This window comes from Malania oleifera, chromosome 12 (genome assembly GCF_029873635.1).
Source record: "Malania oleifera isolate guangnan ecotype guangnan chromosome 12, ASM2987363v1, whole genome shotgun sequence".
Lineage (NCBI taxonomy): Eukaryota > Viridiplantae > Streptophyta > Magnoliopsida > Santalales > Ximeniaceae > Malania > Malania oleifera.
Genome location: NC_080428.1, coordinates 81535557 through 81548335, shown reverse-complemented (window position 1 = coordinate 81548335; position 12779 = coordinate 81535557). Strand labels below are relative to the sequence as shown.

General features: G+C 37.9%; 1 protein-coding gene across 2 annotated transcripts in view; it reads left to right on the top strand.

Moving 5' to 3' along the window:
- LOC131144688 (probable thimet oligopeptidase) overlaps nt 1–12779 on the top strand; it is a 31959-nt gene that overhangs the window by 13878 nt on the left and 5302 nt on the right. For both annotated transcript variants that reach the window (XM_058093489.1, XM_058093491.1), the window contains exons 7-13: nt 1636–1716; nt 3550–3642; nt 4894–4974; nt 5060–5222; nt 5370–5490; nt 5580–5652; nt 11545–11652. In XM_058093489.1, coding sequence (XP_057949472.1) covers nt 1636–1716; nt 3550–3642; nt 4894–4974; nt 5060–5222; nt 5370–5490; nt 5580–5652; nt 11545–11652 — 720 coding nt within the window. The remainder of the gene's footprint in view (nt 1–1635; nt 1717–3549; nt 3643–4893; nt 4975–5059; nt 5223–5369; nt 5491–5579; nt 5653–11544; nt 11653–12779) is intronic.

Below are 12779 nucleotides of genomic sequence, written 5' to 3'. Positions count from 1 at the left end.
CCCTCTTCCCTCATCAAGGGTATAGGACATAATCAAGCATCTTGAGATTCACAAGATAGTCAACCGAAGGCCAACTTCCTTTTCATTATCTGCAACGAGTTACATGACAAGAAGGGAGTGCGAGACAAGAACCTACTCAAAGATACCTTTCTCCTTCCCTTACTTAATGTCACAAACTGAAGTCCCACAATTGAGTTGATGCCCATAGTATCAATCTCGTTTCATTCATGATCCAGAGATTCGCTCTGATACCAACTGTCACGGATGTGGAGATCTCAAAAGCCAAAAGGAATCTCACTCTTGCCAATATTTGCCCAAAGTGTGAAGGCATCATGCCCATACAACAGCAAGGCTACATCAAGTTGAGCCTAACCATACTTATCTTCATCCAAGGAAGCACTTAAAGATCTAACCCAATGGTTAATTCTCATAGCTTGACAACTCTTGATCCAAATGAGGTCATCATTGAGAACTCGGACTAGAGCTGTAAGGGATATAAACTCACATTCCAACAATACTGAGGGTAATTCTCATCCCCATAGCACAACCGGGGTTCTTAGATGACACTGCGCAATTGTATAGTTGACGACCAAGAAAGGTGAACACTTAAACCTACAGGCTGAGAGTACTGCACAATCTCATTCTCAAATGGATCATACATAGGGCTTCCAATCTCACACGGAAGGCTAGGACACCCCTAAAGGATGTCAAGAGCTCGCCCTTGAGTGCTCCTCAGGGTGCTCATTTAGTACCCAATACTCCAATAGGATACTGAGGGAGGTAGGCTGCTCAACTAGTATTTCCTCAAAAGACAAGTCCTCGTTTACGTATGACTAAACACCAGGGATCTAATGATAATACATCTTTAGGCTCGAGGACACCACCAGACCAATCACAACGTAACAATGACACATTAGAGCCATCTCTATGACGACCGTATTATGCAAATTCAGGTTAACCAACCTTCCCTCCAACTTAGAATCATACACCAAAACCATGTGTCAATGTAACAAAACTCTTAAGACACTGATACCAAGCTTATTTAAATCTTTCTAGCAACCTGGATTCTACTTCATTTGAGCTATAACGAATGATGTTCGACTGATTTTTGAATCACATGTGTTTGTGTGTGCATGGCTTATATTAGTTAAAAAGTGGTTTAGGGGAGGGGTTGATGGGTGTGCATTGGTGAGAGATGGTGGGTCACATAAGAGGATGAAGAAGTTTTGGAGTTAAAGACAGTATCCCAAAGCAAAAGGCTACTTCAGTTGTAAAAGAAAGATTTGGAAAGACCATGAAATTATAGAGTGGGATGGCTGATTGATGGAAATTTTCAATTCAATGAACATAAACACTGAGCTGAAGTCAGAACAACCATTCTCAGTCGCCCATATTGGTTAAGAATTTAGAGCTGAAGTTAGTTTCTTTAAACTTCTAATTTAATGCCAGTGGCTGATGTTAATAATTGTTGATTGCTATGACCTTATCTGCAGACATGTGTGTGTATTTTATGGACTGCACTATTACTTTTGTATTCAGCCATGCAAGTGCTTTTTCATGTAAATCTGAAAATTATTTGATGGTGGATTTTTTTTTTTTTTCACACTTTTCAATTTCTACTCCAAATCTGTGAAGATAGGAATGACGCGGAGGATGGTGGCTGTCGCATATGGGAAGAGGTGTGGAGAGGTCAATCTTTCCCTCTTAGAACGTCTGGTAATTGCTCGAAAAATCACATCTTTTAGTATCCCCACCATGATTTTTTATGGTCTAAATAAGAAGCCAACATTGATGCACATATGAGAACACTTCTACTTTGCCTTTGCTGTTGTAACTTTTTTTTTTTTTCCTGATTAGCAAAGAGAGAATTCAGTGACGGGCAGCAAAGGGCACCACCTATTACTGCTGTACTAATTTGCTTATGCAATTATTGTCTAGGCATATTATAGTTGAGAGGGCTCTTCTATGTACTAGCCTCATATATCAAGCACTAATTGTGAACTCTGTTCATAAGTTATCAAACCTATTTTGGTCATACATCAGAATGTATTATACAAGAAATGATGTTCATTGTAGCTATTATCATCTTTATCGGTTTCTGGAAAAAATTGTTTGATTGGACTTTGGAGTACTTAAATGCTGTACATGTCATCTAAAGGGTATTGTTTTCTGAATTTTATAAAGGTTTCTTTCAACTGTCTAACTGGCAATCAAGGTTAAAGTTGCATTTGAACCAATCATTTGTCAATACTACTGCCTCCCTCTCTCCCAGCCTCTTGTCCTATCTTTTTCTCTTCCCTTCCCTTGGAGCTGCAGTATTTTGCTCTTTGTTTGCTTCCCCCCTCTTTCAAATGGTTCATCAGCAGATCAAATGCTGTTTTTCATGCATACTTTTTTAATAAAAACATTTTCTCTCAGAAGTTTCCTCAAGGTTCCCATACTTGCATTTATGTATTTATTAATTTTTTTCTCATTAGCAGAATTCAAAGTTTTGTTCCATGAGCAAATTCTAATAAATCAGATAGTGGATTTTTTTCTATGGATACATGCTTGGAATTCCCTAGAATGGTAGGAATCATATGAAATCTAGAACATATGACAGGAGTCTGTGCCAAGATAAGTCAGAAAGAGAAATTTTATGTGGCATGGATGAAGGAGCCCACCACATCTATTCATTGTAACCCGACAGCATAGAACCTTGAGATGGCGATGAGTTAATCGAAATCATGTACATGAGTAGAAATTAATTGAATGGTAATATATAAGAGTAAAATGTGCTATGGTGAACGAAGGTTCATTGTTGCAACTCACACACTCAAGGTAGCATCTCCCTCTGCCCATATTTCACCTGCCAGAAATTTTCTTCATCTTTCATTTTATTGCTTAGAGCATTTTTTTCAGGAAAATGTAAATGTCTTACTAGTTTACATGAATAATTCTCTGTCTTCTGCTTCTTATTAACTTCTCTTTTTTTATGTCTATGGACTCCTGTTCAGTCACCTTTTCATCAAATCCTTATAGGTGTATTGTACTACTCTTGCATGCCCCTAGTCTTCAGTCTATTTATATTGCTTCCCCTTAATTATTTTTAAAAACGAATAAGTCATTTACACTATAAATATAGCTACATTCAAAATCTACAAAATGTTTTGGGACGAATTTCCTCATTAGCTTGTCCATTTTAGGATACATTATTTGTTGTCTGTTGAGTTGTGGACCTTGTGGCTGGGATTCGAAAGATTTGCAATTGATTCAGTTTTAATGTTGGGATTCTGAAAAATAAGTCTCTGGTCATTTGGATGGAAATATTTCGAACTCCATAGTATGATTTAGAGATTTAGTTTTAACTCTGATGGTCAATATAGTAAATGAATGCTACTCAAGGTTGTTGGTAGCAACACCTAGGAAGCAATAAAAAATTAAATGGGTTTATTTTTGTTAGCTAGGATTAATTGTTTGCTCTGTAGGGATCTGGTTTGATGTTCAATGCTTATCTCTTTCCATTATTGTGTTGAGAACTCTATGTTTATAATTTTTCCCATCATTTAGGTCCAGTTGCGGCATAAATTTGCTCGACTGCTAGGCTTTTCAAACTATGCAGATTATGCTGTTGATGTTAGGATGGCACAAACATCCTCGAAGGTTAGTATGGCCTCTTGCTAAATCCTTAATGTTTGTGTACAATCTTCCCTTCAAGAATCTTTATGGCAGGATTTTTAATTTGTGAAGAGATAGAACAAGCGTTCATTAATGAATCTAGCAGAGAGCTATTACTTGGATGATAACATCTTTCTTTTTCTTTCTTTTTTTTTCTTTTTTTTTTCTTTTTCTCGTGTGGATTATACCACACTTGTTTTCTCACTGCAATTCTTTAAAAGACTGGAAATTTTGGTGATTATTCAAGAAAACTTAAGAGTTAGAGTGAATCAAAGTGTACCTTTGTGGGACATGCGGGCATTCTATTCCTTGAATGTTTGCATCTTGCCAGTTATGGGAATTAGATGGTTGGTCCTTGCCTTGGCCCCTTTACTCGACTTTGTTCCAATATTTCTAACCAATAAGAAATTAGTATTTTGTACAGACCAGGTTCCTGGATTGAAGTTAATTGTTTTTCAAGCTTTTTCTAGAAGCATAAGATCAATTGAATGATGCGATGTTTAATTTGTTGCAGTCTTGGAATCAACCTTGTTTATTGTTTTTCGTTATTCATTTATTTATTTTTGTGGCACAAATTGCTGATTGCTCAACATAGAAGAGCTATCTTTGATATTTTCCTCGGAGGCAATTTCAATACATAGCTTATCATTTCACATTCAAATTTAGGTTCCCAATTTTCCATAGTTCAAGGAAATGGAAAACAGTGCTCGTAAATCTGTTAAGAGCTCATGTGACTGAAGTTCTTTGGGTTCCTTTCTAGCAAAACTTGAGGTCAGAATTGTAAGCAGTTCAACATTGTCCAAAGTTGTATATAGATATGCATTGTTGATACTTGGATCATTTGATGGAGTCATACTTAATGGGCTGCTATAGAAGATTTATTCACCAGAGGTAGCTGATTGTTTGTAAGCCTCGCATTTTTAGTAGGAAATTTGCGTGCAAAGCACGTTCATTTATTTCATGCAGGATTACTCACAGTAGCACATTCCATTTTCATCTTAGTGTACGACATATCTTTGTTCAATGTTCTACTTCTAGTGGTATGTAAGTTGCTGCAAATGATGCAGTACAGTATTTACATAATGTGCACTCAGTTTGTGTAATATTTTACTTTTCTTATTATCAAAAGAAAAATATTTTGCTTTTCTTGTTTCTCATGAGTGTGTGAGTGTGTTTTATTTCCAGACCCTTTTGTTATGGAGCTGATTTTCTGTAGAGCTATCTTATTATTTCCAGATATTTGAGTTTTTGGAGGACATATCTGCCAGTTTAACTGACTTGGCCAATAGAGAACTTTCTATATTGAAAGACTTAAAGGTTAGTCTTGCTAGCCATTCTGTGTCTTAATATAGTGTAGTTTGCTTGTTTCATCTATTTTTTGCTCATTATATTTGGGCTTCAGAGCAAAGATGAAGGTGATATTCCGTTAGGAGCTGAGGATATACTCTATTATGTGAAGAGGGTCGAAGAACAACAATTTGATCTGGACTTTGGAGCTCTTAAGCAGTACTTTCCTGTCAATTTGGTTCTATCCGGGATCTTCAAAATCATTCAAGATCTTTTTGGTAATTATGGGTTTATCTTGGTTGGTTTCTAATGATTTTATTGTTTAGACATCACGGTGAATACTGCTTGTTCCTGTTTGTCTAATACAGCAAAGAATGATATCCGCACCCTGATTATTTGCTTTCCCCATTTCTTTCCTCATGCAGGTTTGAGATTTGATGAAATTATAGATGCTGAGGTTTGGCACAGTGATGTTCGTCTTTTTTCGGTTTTTGACTTGAGTACTGGTCAACTCTTTGGTTATTTCTACCTAGATATGTACTTCAGGTTCATTGTTTGCTTTAATTTAATTAATTTTCTGCTGTTAATTTTATTGGTGAATTACATATTTGAGTTGAGTGTTGTTCCTCTAATAGGGAAGGAAAATATGGCCATACCTGTGTTGTGGCTCTCCAAAATAGTTCATTGCCTTTCAACAGTGCCCGACAGGTAAAATTTTAAATAACCGTTTCTCATCCTGAAGGTTAAATTTTTTAGTTTTCTACTCTTCTTTTGAACTTTGATATCAGGTTAGAATTTGAGGCTGTCTCTAAATATTTGTTTTATGAGAAATATTTTGACTGTTTGTTACAAAAGCAGAAACAAGTGATCAGGATCTTTTAAGTTATCATCTCTCTCTCTCTCTCTCTCTCTCTCACACACACACACACACACACACATGTGCACACATGTAGGGGTGGGCATGATTCCACACTGTCCCTACTTCCCCGACTTCTCCGTGATCACTACCATCAATAAGGCATTTTTACATGGGAATGTGGCTTAAAAGATTCCTTGCATTTTGGCGGTTAAAAGTGAGAAAATGGAAACCAGCATATTGGTTGTCCTCATGTCTTTGGGTTGAATTGTGTCCTTGTTACACAGTCTACAGTTTTGTATTTGGAGTTTGTGGGAATCAGGAAGGTCCACTGCCCCAGTTGAGGTTCTTTTGCTCACTAGTTATCTTTAGGGGTGGACGTGGTAGGTGTGGATGCGTTGCTCTCCTTTGGACTATGATTACAATAGGATATCTGAAAATGGGTTTCAATGGTTATTTTAGTTTTTTAGTATTATTGTGTTAGTGTTATGCTAATTAGTGAGAGTAAGGGTATTATGATCATTAGAATGTATTTGATCTCAACATGGTGCTGGAGCATGATCCAACCTAAATCCTATCACCAACCCGAACTCAGCCCCTGCCAGAAAGCACCCTCCTGTCACTGCCCTTCTCAGAGCCACCACAATCCTTCATTATTTCACAAACCAACCATATAGCCGAAAACAGAACCATTTGAACCATAACCCTACAAAATCCCATCGCCATAAACTTCCACATGCGCCGGCATGTGAGACTGTTTCAGGGCAATTTTTTCTGATTTTTTCCTCCAGCATGTTCTGATCCCTTCCCTAGACCATATTACCAAGCTATTAGGCATGATTTTTTGCTCAAAGATCCAACCTTATTTAATCATGCACTCATGGTCATCTGTTAGTTTTTGTTCGGTGTTCGTAAAGGCTTGTGAGTCTCTTGGAGCAGTGGCAGTGTTCACTAGTTGATTTGTGAGGCTATGGTAGTGTTATATTAGTTTGTAAGTGGTTCATCTCATCTGTGGTTGTTTTGGTGGTTCACCTTGTTTGTTGTTGTCTTGGTTGGTTTTGATTGTTCTTGTTTGACAGTGGTGTGGCTGCTGGTTTGTGAGTGCTGGGATGGATTCTATGAATCCTAAAACCATGTTTTCTTCACCGCTGCTGCAGATAACAACTGAAAAGTTGGATGGGAAGAATTATGTTTAGTGTCTAAGGCTGTATGTGTTTAGTTAGCAGGATTAGGAAAATTTGACCACTTTTTACTCCAATTTGGTCCTTTTAGTGAGAAGAGAAAAGAAGTGTGGATTCAGGAAGATGTGTCCCTCTTGTGAAATTCGATGGAGCCCCAGATTGCTTAGATGTGCGTGCATCTAGATACCTGCAAGGATGCCAAGCTTTTGTACTCTAGTAACATTACATGTATATATGATTTATCCCAGGAGTACTTTCAGTTACAACAAGGAGATAGGAGCATTATAGATTATTTTGTAGAGATGAAGTGTATTCATGAGGCACTTAACATCATTATTTTGTAGAGATGAAGCATATTCATGAGGCGCTTAACATTGTGCAACCTATAGCTGCTAATGTTCGTGAGATGCAAAAGCAAAGGGAGCAAATGACAGTTCTTCAGGTTCTAGCGGGTTTGAAATCTGAGTTTGAGGTAGTCCAGTCCTAGATGTTTAGTAGTGCAGAGTTGCCATCATTTGCTGATGTTTATTCTTGCATCATTTGAGTTTCCTTTAGCATAATTCTCTTGCCCTTGCATATGGCTCCGAGAGGACAGCCTTCGCCATGCATGGTGATTTTAGTTTTCAGCTAAGCAACCACAGAAGTTATCGAGGTGGTTCGAGCAGTCGTGGTGGTAGAGATGGAGACGGAAGAGGAAGAGGCACTCCTCGCAAGTGCACTTGTTGTGGACGAGGTAATCATACTATTGAGTAGTGTTGAGATCTCCACGGTAAACCTTCACATGTTGCCAATGCAGCCACCACTGACCACAAGGTCCACAACTTTAGGAGCAGCCAATGCAGCCACCGCTGACCCCACACCTTTGGGGCCAAGTTGGGGGCAACGTACTGTATCTATGTCAGAGGAAGAGTATCCCAAGTTCCAACAGTATCAAGCATCACAACAAGCTTCTCTTCCCATTGCATCTCTTGCCCAAACAGGTAATCCCACAACATGCCATCCAGTACTTCTCGTCCTAGTCCTTGGGTTGTAGACTTCGTTGCCATTGATCATATCACAGGTATACCTAATTTCTTCTCTACTCTCTAGTAGCCTAAAAACTTACTTTGTATTACTTTTGCTGATGGATCCATCACTGTTGTTAAGGAAATTGAGATTGTAAATCCCACTTCTTCTATTTCTCTTCCTTAGGTTTTGTATATTCCCAAGTTTACTTTTAATCTTATTTTAGTTGGCAAGATTACCAAATTCGTGAATTGTTAAGAAACATTCTTCCTTGATTCTATGGTCATTTAGGATTTGAAGATGAGGGAGACAATTGGTAGAGGGTGTGAAGCTGATGGCTTTGTCACTTTGTGCTGCTATCTCCTTCTACCGTCTGCATTGTTACTGCCACACCTCTCCAAATTCATCATTGCCTTAGTCATCCTTTGTTGGAATAGCTAATCTAGTTCCTGAGTTTGAGTTTCGTGTCTAGTCTTGATTGCTAGTCTTGTCAGTTGGGAGAGCATCATTGTGTCGCTTTGCTTCCCAAGTCAATAAACAAGCTGCAAGCCCGTTCATGTTTGTTCATTTTGATGTTTGGGGTTCTAGTAGAGTTGTGTCCAAGTTGGGTTTCCAATACCTTGTAACATTTGTGGATGATTATTCAAGGATGACTTGGCTATATTTAATAAAAGATCGTTCTAATTTATTTCATATATTTTATGTCTTTTGTTCTTAAATAAATTCTCAATTTAGTTTGCCAGTTTGAATACTTCAGAATGATAATGCTAATGAGAATTTTAGTACTCAATTCACTACTTATATGACTTAGTTTGGTATTGTTCATCAATCATCCTGCACCCACACTTCTCAACAAAATGGGGTTGCAGAGAGGAAAAATAGACATATCCTTGAAATTGCTCGCGCCTTACTTTATCAAATGCATATTTAAGAGTTTTGGAGTAATGCTGTACTCACTGCTTACTATCTTATCAACAGGATGCCATCCTCTGTTCTTAGTGGTAAAATTCTCTACTCAGTTCTCTTTCCTAATTCGTCTCTATTCTCTTTACCTCCTCGTATATTCAAGTGCGTGTCCTTTGTTCATCAACTAACTCCCAAGGTGGATAGGTTGGATCCTTGTGCTATAAAATTTGTCTTTCTAGGTTACTCATATACTCAAAAGGGAAATCATTGTTATAGTCCTACTCTGCATTGCTTCTTTGTTTCCGTAGATGTTACCTTCTTTGAGTCTACACCATACTACTCTTAGTCCTTGAGTGTCCTTGAGTGCTTATGGTCTCAATGCCTAAGAGTTTGCTGCCCTTAACTAATCAACCATTTATGTCTCCATGTCATTTGAGTCCTTTTCATTGTCACGATCATCCTAATTTGCGGGTGTATTCACGATGGCGACTCCAAGGAAGAGGCTCCCCTTTAGCTTCTACTACCATGCCTTTAGTTTCCTTGTATGATGATTATATTCCCCACAATGTTAATCCTCCCATTGCTGTCCAAAGAGGTAAATGCACATGTACACAACATCCCATATCCAATGCTATGACTTCTTATCACCCTCCTATTATTGTTTTGTTCTTACTTTTATCATTTGCTGCCCTTCCTAAATCTATTTCGAAAGCCTTAGCCTACTTTGAGTGGAAGAATGCCATGGTTGAAGAGATGAATGCTTTGCAGGACCATGATACTTGGGAAATTAGTATCTCTTCCTCTTGACAAATTTGTGGTTGGTTGTCATTAGGTATACACTATGAAAGTCAAGCTTAATGATTTTATGGTTCATCTGAAGGCATGTCTTGGCCTTTGCATTAGTTAGATGTGAAGAATGCCTTTGTGCATGGTGATCTTGAGGGGGAGGTCTATATGGAGCAACCACTAGGGTTTGTTGCTCATAGGGAGTCAAACTTAGTGTGTCGGCTCAAGAAGGCTATATGATTTAAAACAGTCTCCCAGAGCATCGTTTGGTCTCAGTGTTGTAGTACTTGTATTTGGCATTTGACAGTGTACAGTGGATCACTCTGTGTTTTATCGTCATATTTGATCAGGTAGGATCCTTCTTATTGTGTTGTGGATGATATTGTAATTACAAGTGACGATGATCAAGATATTCAGAGCCTTAAAACATTTTCTACTGATAAAGTTTCAAACCAAAGATTTGGGACCATTGAAATACTTCTTGGGTATAGAAGTATTTAGATCTCATATGAGAACTATTTTGTCACAAAGGAAGTATGTTCTTGATTTGTTGGATGAGATTGGGCTGTTCGACCCAAACCAAATGATACGCCCATGGACCCTAACAGCAAATTAATGTTGGATATGGGTGATTTTTTGCCTAATCCTATACAATACCAGAGACTTGTTGGAAAGTTAAATTATCTCACAACCACTCAGTTAGGCATATCTTTCGCAACAAGTATTGTGAGTCAATTCGTGGATTCTTTGAGTACAAGTCGTTGGGATGCACTAATTCACATCTTGAGATATCTCAAAGGTGCACTTGGGAGAGGTCTCGTACATCAAGATCAAAGTCGTACCTATATTTAGGGATATAAAGATGTAGATTGGGCTGGGTAGCCTTTTGAACGAAGATCCGCAACCAGATATTGTATCTTGGTTGGTGGTAATTTGGTCTTTTGGAAGAGTAAGAAACAAACTGTGGTGGCCAGGTCAAGTTCACACTATGTGTGAACTTGTTTGATTGAAGAACATGTTGGAAGAATTAGCTTTTCCACATTCTCAATCTATGGAAGTTGACGTGTGATAATCAAGCTGCTCTTCATATTGTCTCCAAGTTGGTCTTCTATGAGCGAACAAAACACATTGAAGTTGATTGCCATTTAGTTCAGGAAAAACTTTGTGAAAAAAGTAATTACTACCACTAATGTGAAGTCCAATATGCAGCTTGCTGATATGTTTACAAAAGTTTTGGGGGGTGATCGTGTTAAATTTATCTGTAATAAGCTAGGAGCATATGATATCTAAGCTCCAGCTTGAGGGGGAGTGTTAATGGTTATTTTAGTCTTTTAGTATTATTAACTGTGTTAGTGTTATGAAATTAGTAAGTTAAGGGTATTATGGTCATTAGAATGTATTTGATATGTAATATAAATAGAGGGAGATACCGATCTTTGAGTTAGGTCATCCATTTAATCCAAAATCTCAACAATGGGAAAATGCATGTACAATAGAAAATAATGTTGAATGTTGAACTGGAAGAAGGGAATTGCTTTTCTCTCCAAGTTGGCACAGTTTTCTCTTTTTCTTAAGCTATGATAAAATAAGAGTAAATCATAGCCTTCTCCCTCTATATTCGTATTCATAGGTAATTATGTTATTTTACTTTTCATCAATGAATTTTATTTTGATCTCTCGTAGTCATGCACTCATGGTGTCTACGTTTGCTATTCCTCGTGAGCCATGAGGCTGCTTATCATAATCTTTGTTTAGTTTAGTTTAAATTTTCTGTTGTTATGTGCATGGATTTTGCATCATATGCATATTTTATCACATTAGTCTCACAAATATTAATTTGCTTATTTACATATTTTCTGTTTCTAGGTACCAGTAGCATTACTTATTTCTCAATTCCAAAAGGAAGTTGATGGTCGTCCTGGATTGTTACGATTTTCTGAAGTGGTTAATCTTTTCCATGAGTTTGGACATGTGGTAAGTTGACTTCTGTATGGATGCTTTCTGAAGAATCAGAATTTGTGTATCTATTACCGTTTCTTTATTGTAAATTTTTTCTAGTGTAGTAGTGCTTGAACCTGGCCCCATGATTCATCTCTTGGACCTCTAGGGATGCTGCAGTCCAGCTTCCTTTAGTGGGAGTTTGTGTTTGAGTGCACAAGCGCACTGCGGTGTTAAGCAGTGCCACTGCTTCAACTTTGAAAAAAATAAAATGACGCACTTCAGTATTTAAAAGAACTTGTTAGTGATTTTTCTCTTGCTATCCTTTTATGAAACTGCTTTGGTCAGCAATTGATTTGCTATCTCTCTTCTTTCTTTTTATTGATATAATTTAAATTTCCTTTACTTCTGCTAATGTATAACACCATTCAGTCTATTGAAATGTCAATTACCAGTAGCTTAGACCTCAGCATTTTTCTATGGAAAACAAAATGCTTCTTATATGTCAACTGGAAGGAGATCGTGATGCTCTTCTCCTGACATTTTCCCCCTCCAAGACTGCAAGCATGGTGATCTTCATCTCTCCCCTCTTTCTATATCCCTACTCCTAGAAACCTCTTCCTCATGATACCCTACCCACAGAAACCGAATCCTATTGCTTTTCTAACACAAAAAAAGGGTTCTCGTCCACTGGAAAGCTCTTGAATGCCATCAGAAACTTTCATAGTCCATTGGAACTTTTTCTTCAGAAATCTTCTTGAGTACCACCAGCGGCACCCTACATCGTCTTTACTATTCTTGTTTCATTGAAGCAACCCTCGTTGATACCCTACTCGCATCTCTCATTCTCAAAGCTGGGATGGGAGGAGATGCAACTTTCAAAATTGAGAGGAAGGTGGTTACTGTAAACCGATTGGACTTCTTGACCTTTCACCCTACGGAATTTACAGGGAAACATGTATCTTATGTTGTACTGGAGAAGGAGGAGCTTGTGTGGGCTCTGAGGCTGGTGGGGGTACTTTGTGATGCCAGCGATGGGATCGCAGGGGGTCAAGAAGGGTTGAGCTTCAGAAATGAATAGCATTAGCCTGAAGATTATTGCAAATGAGAAGAGGAAGATACACATGCTTGAAGATGGATAGCAGAGGAAATTTTCAAGATGT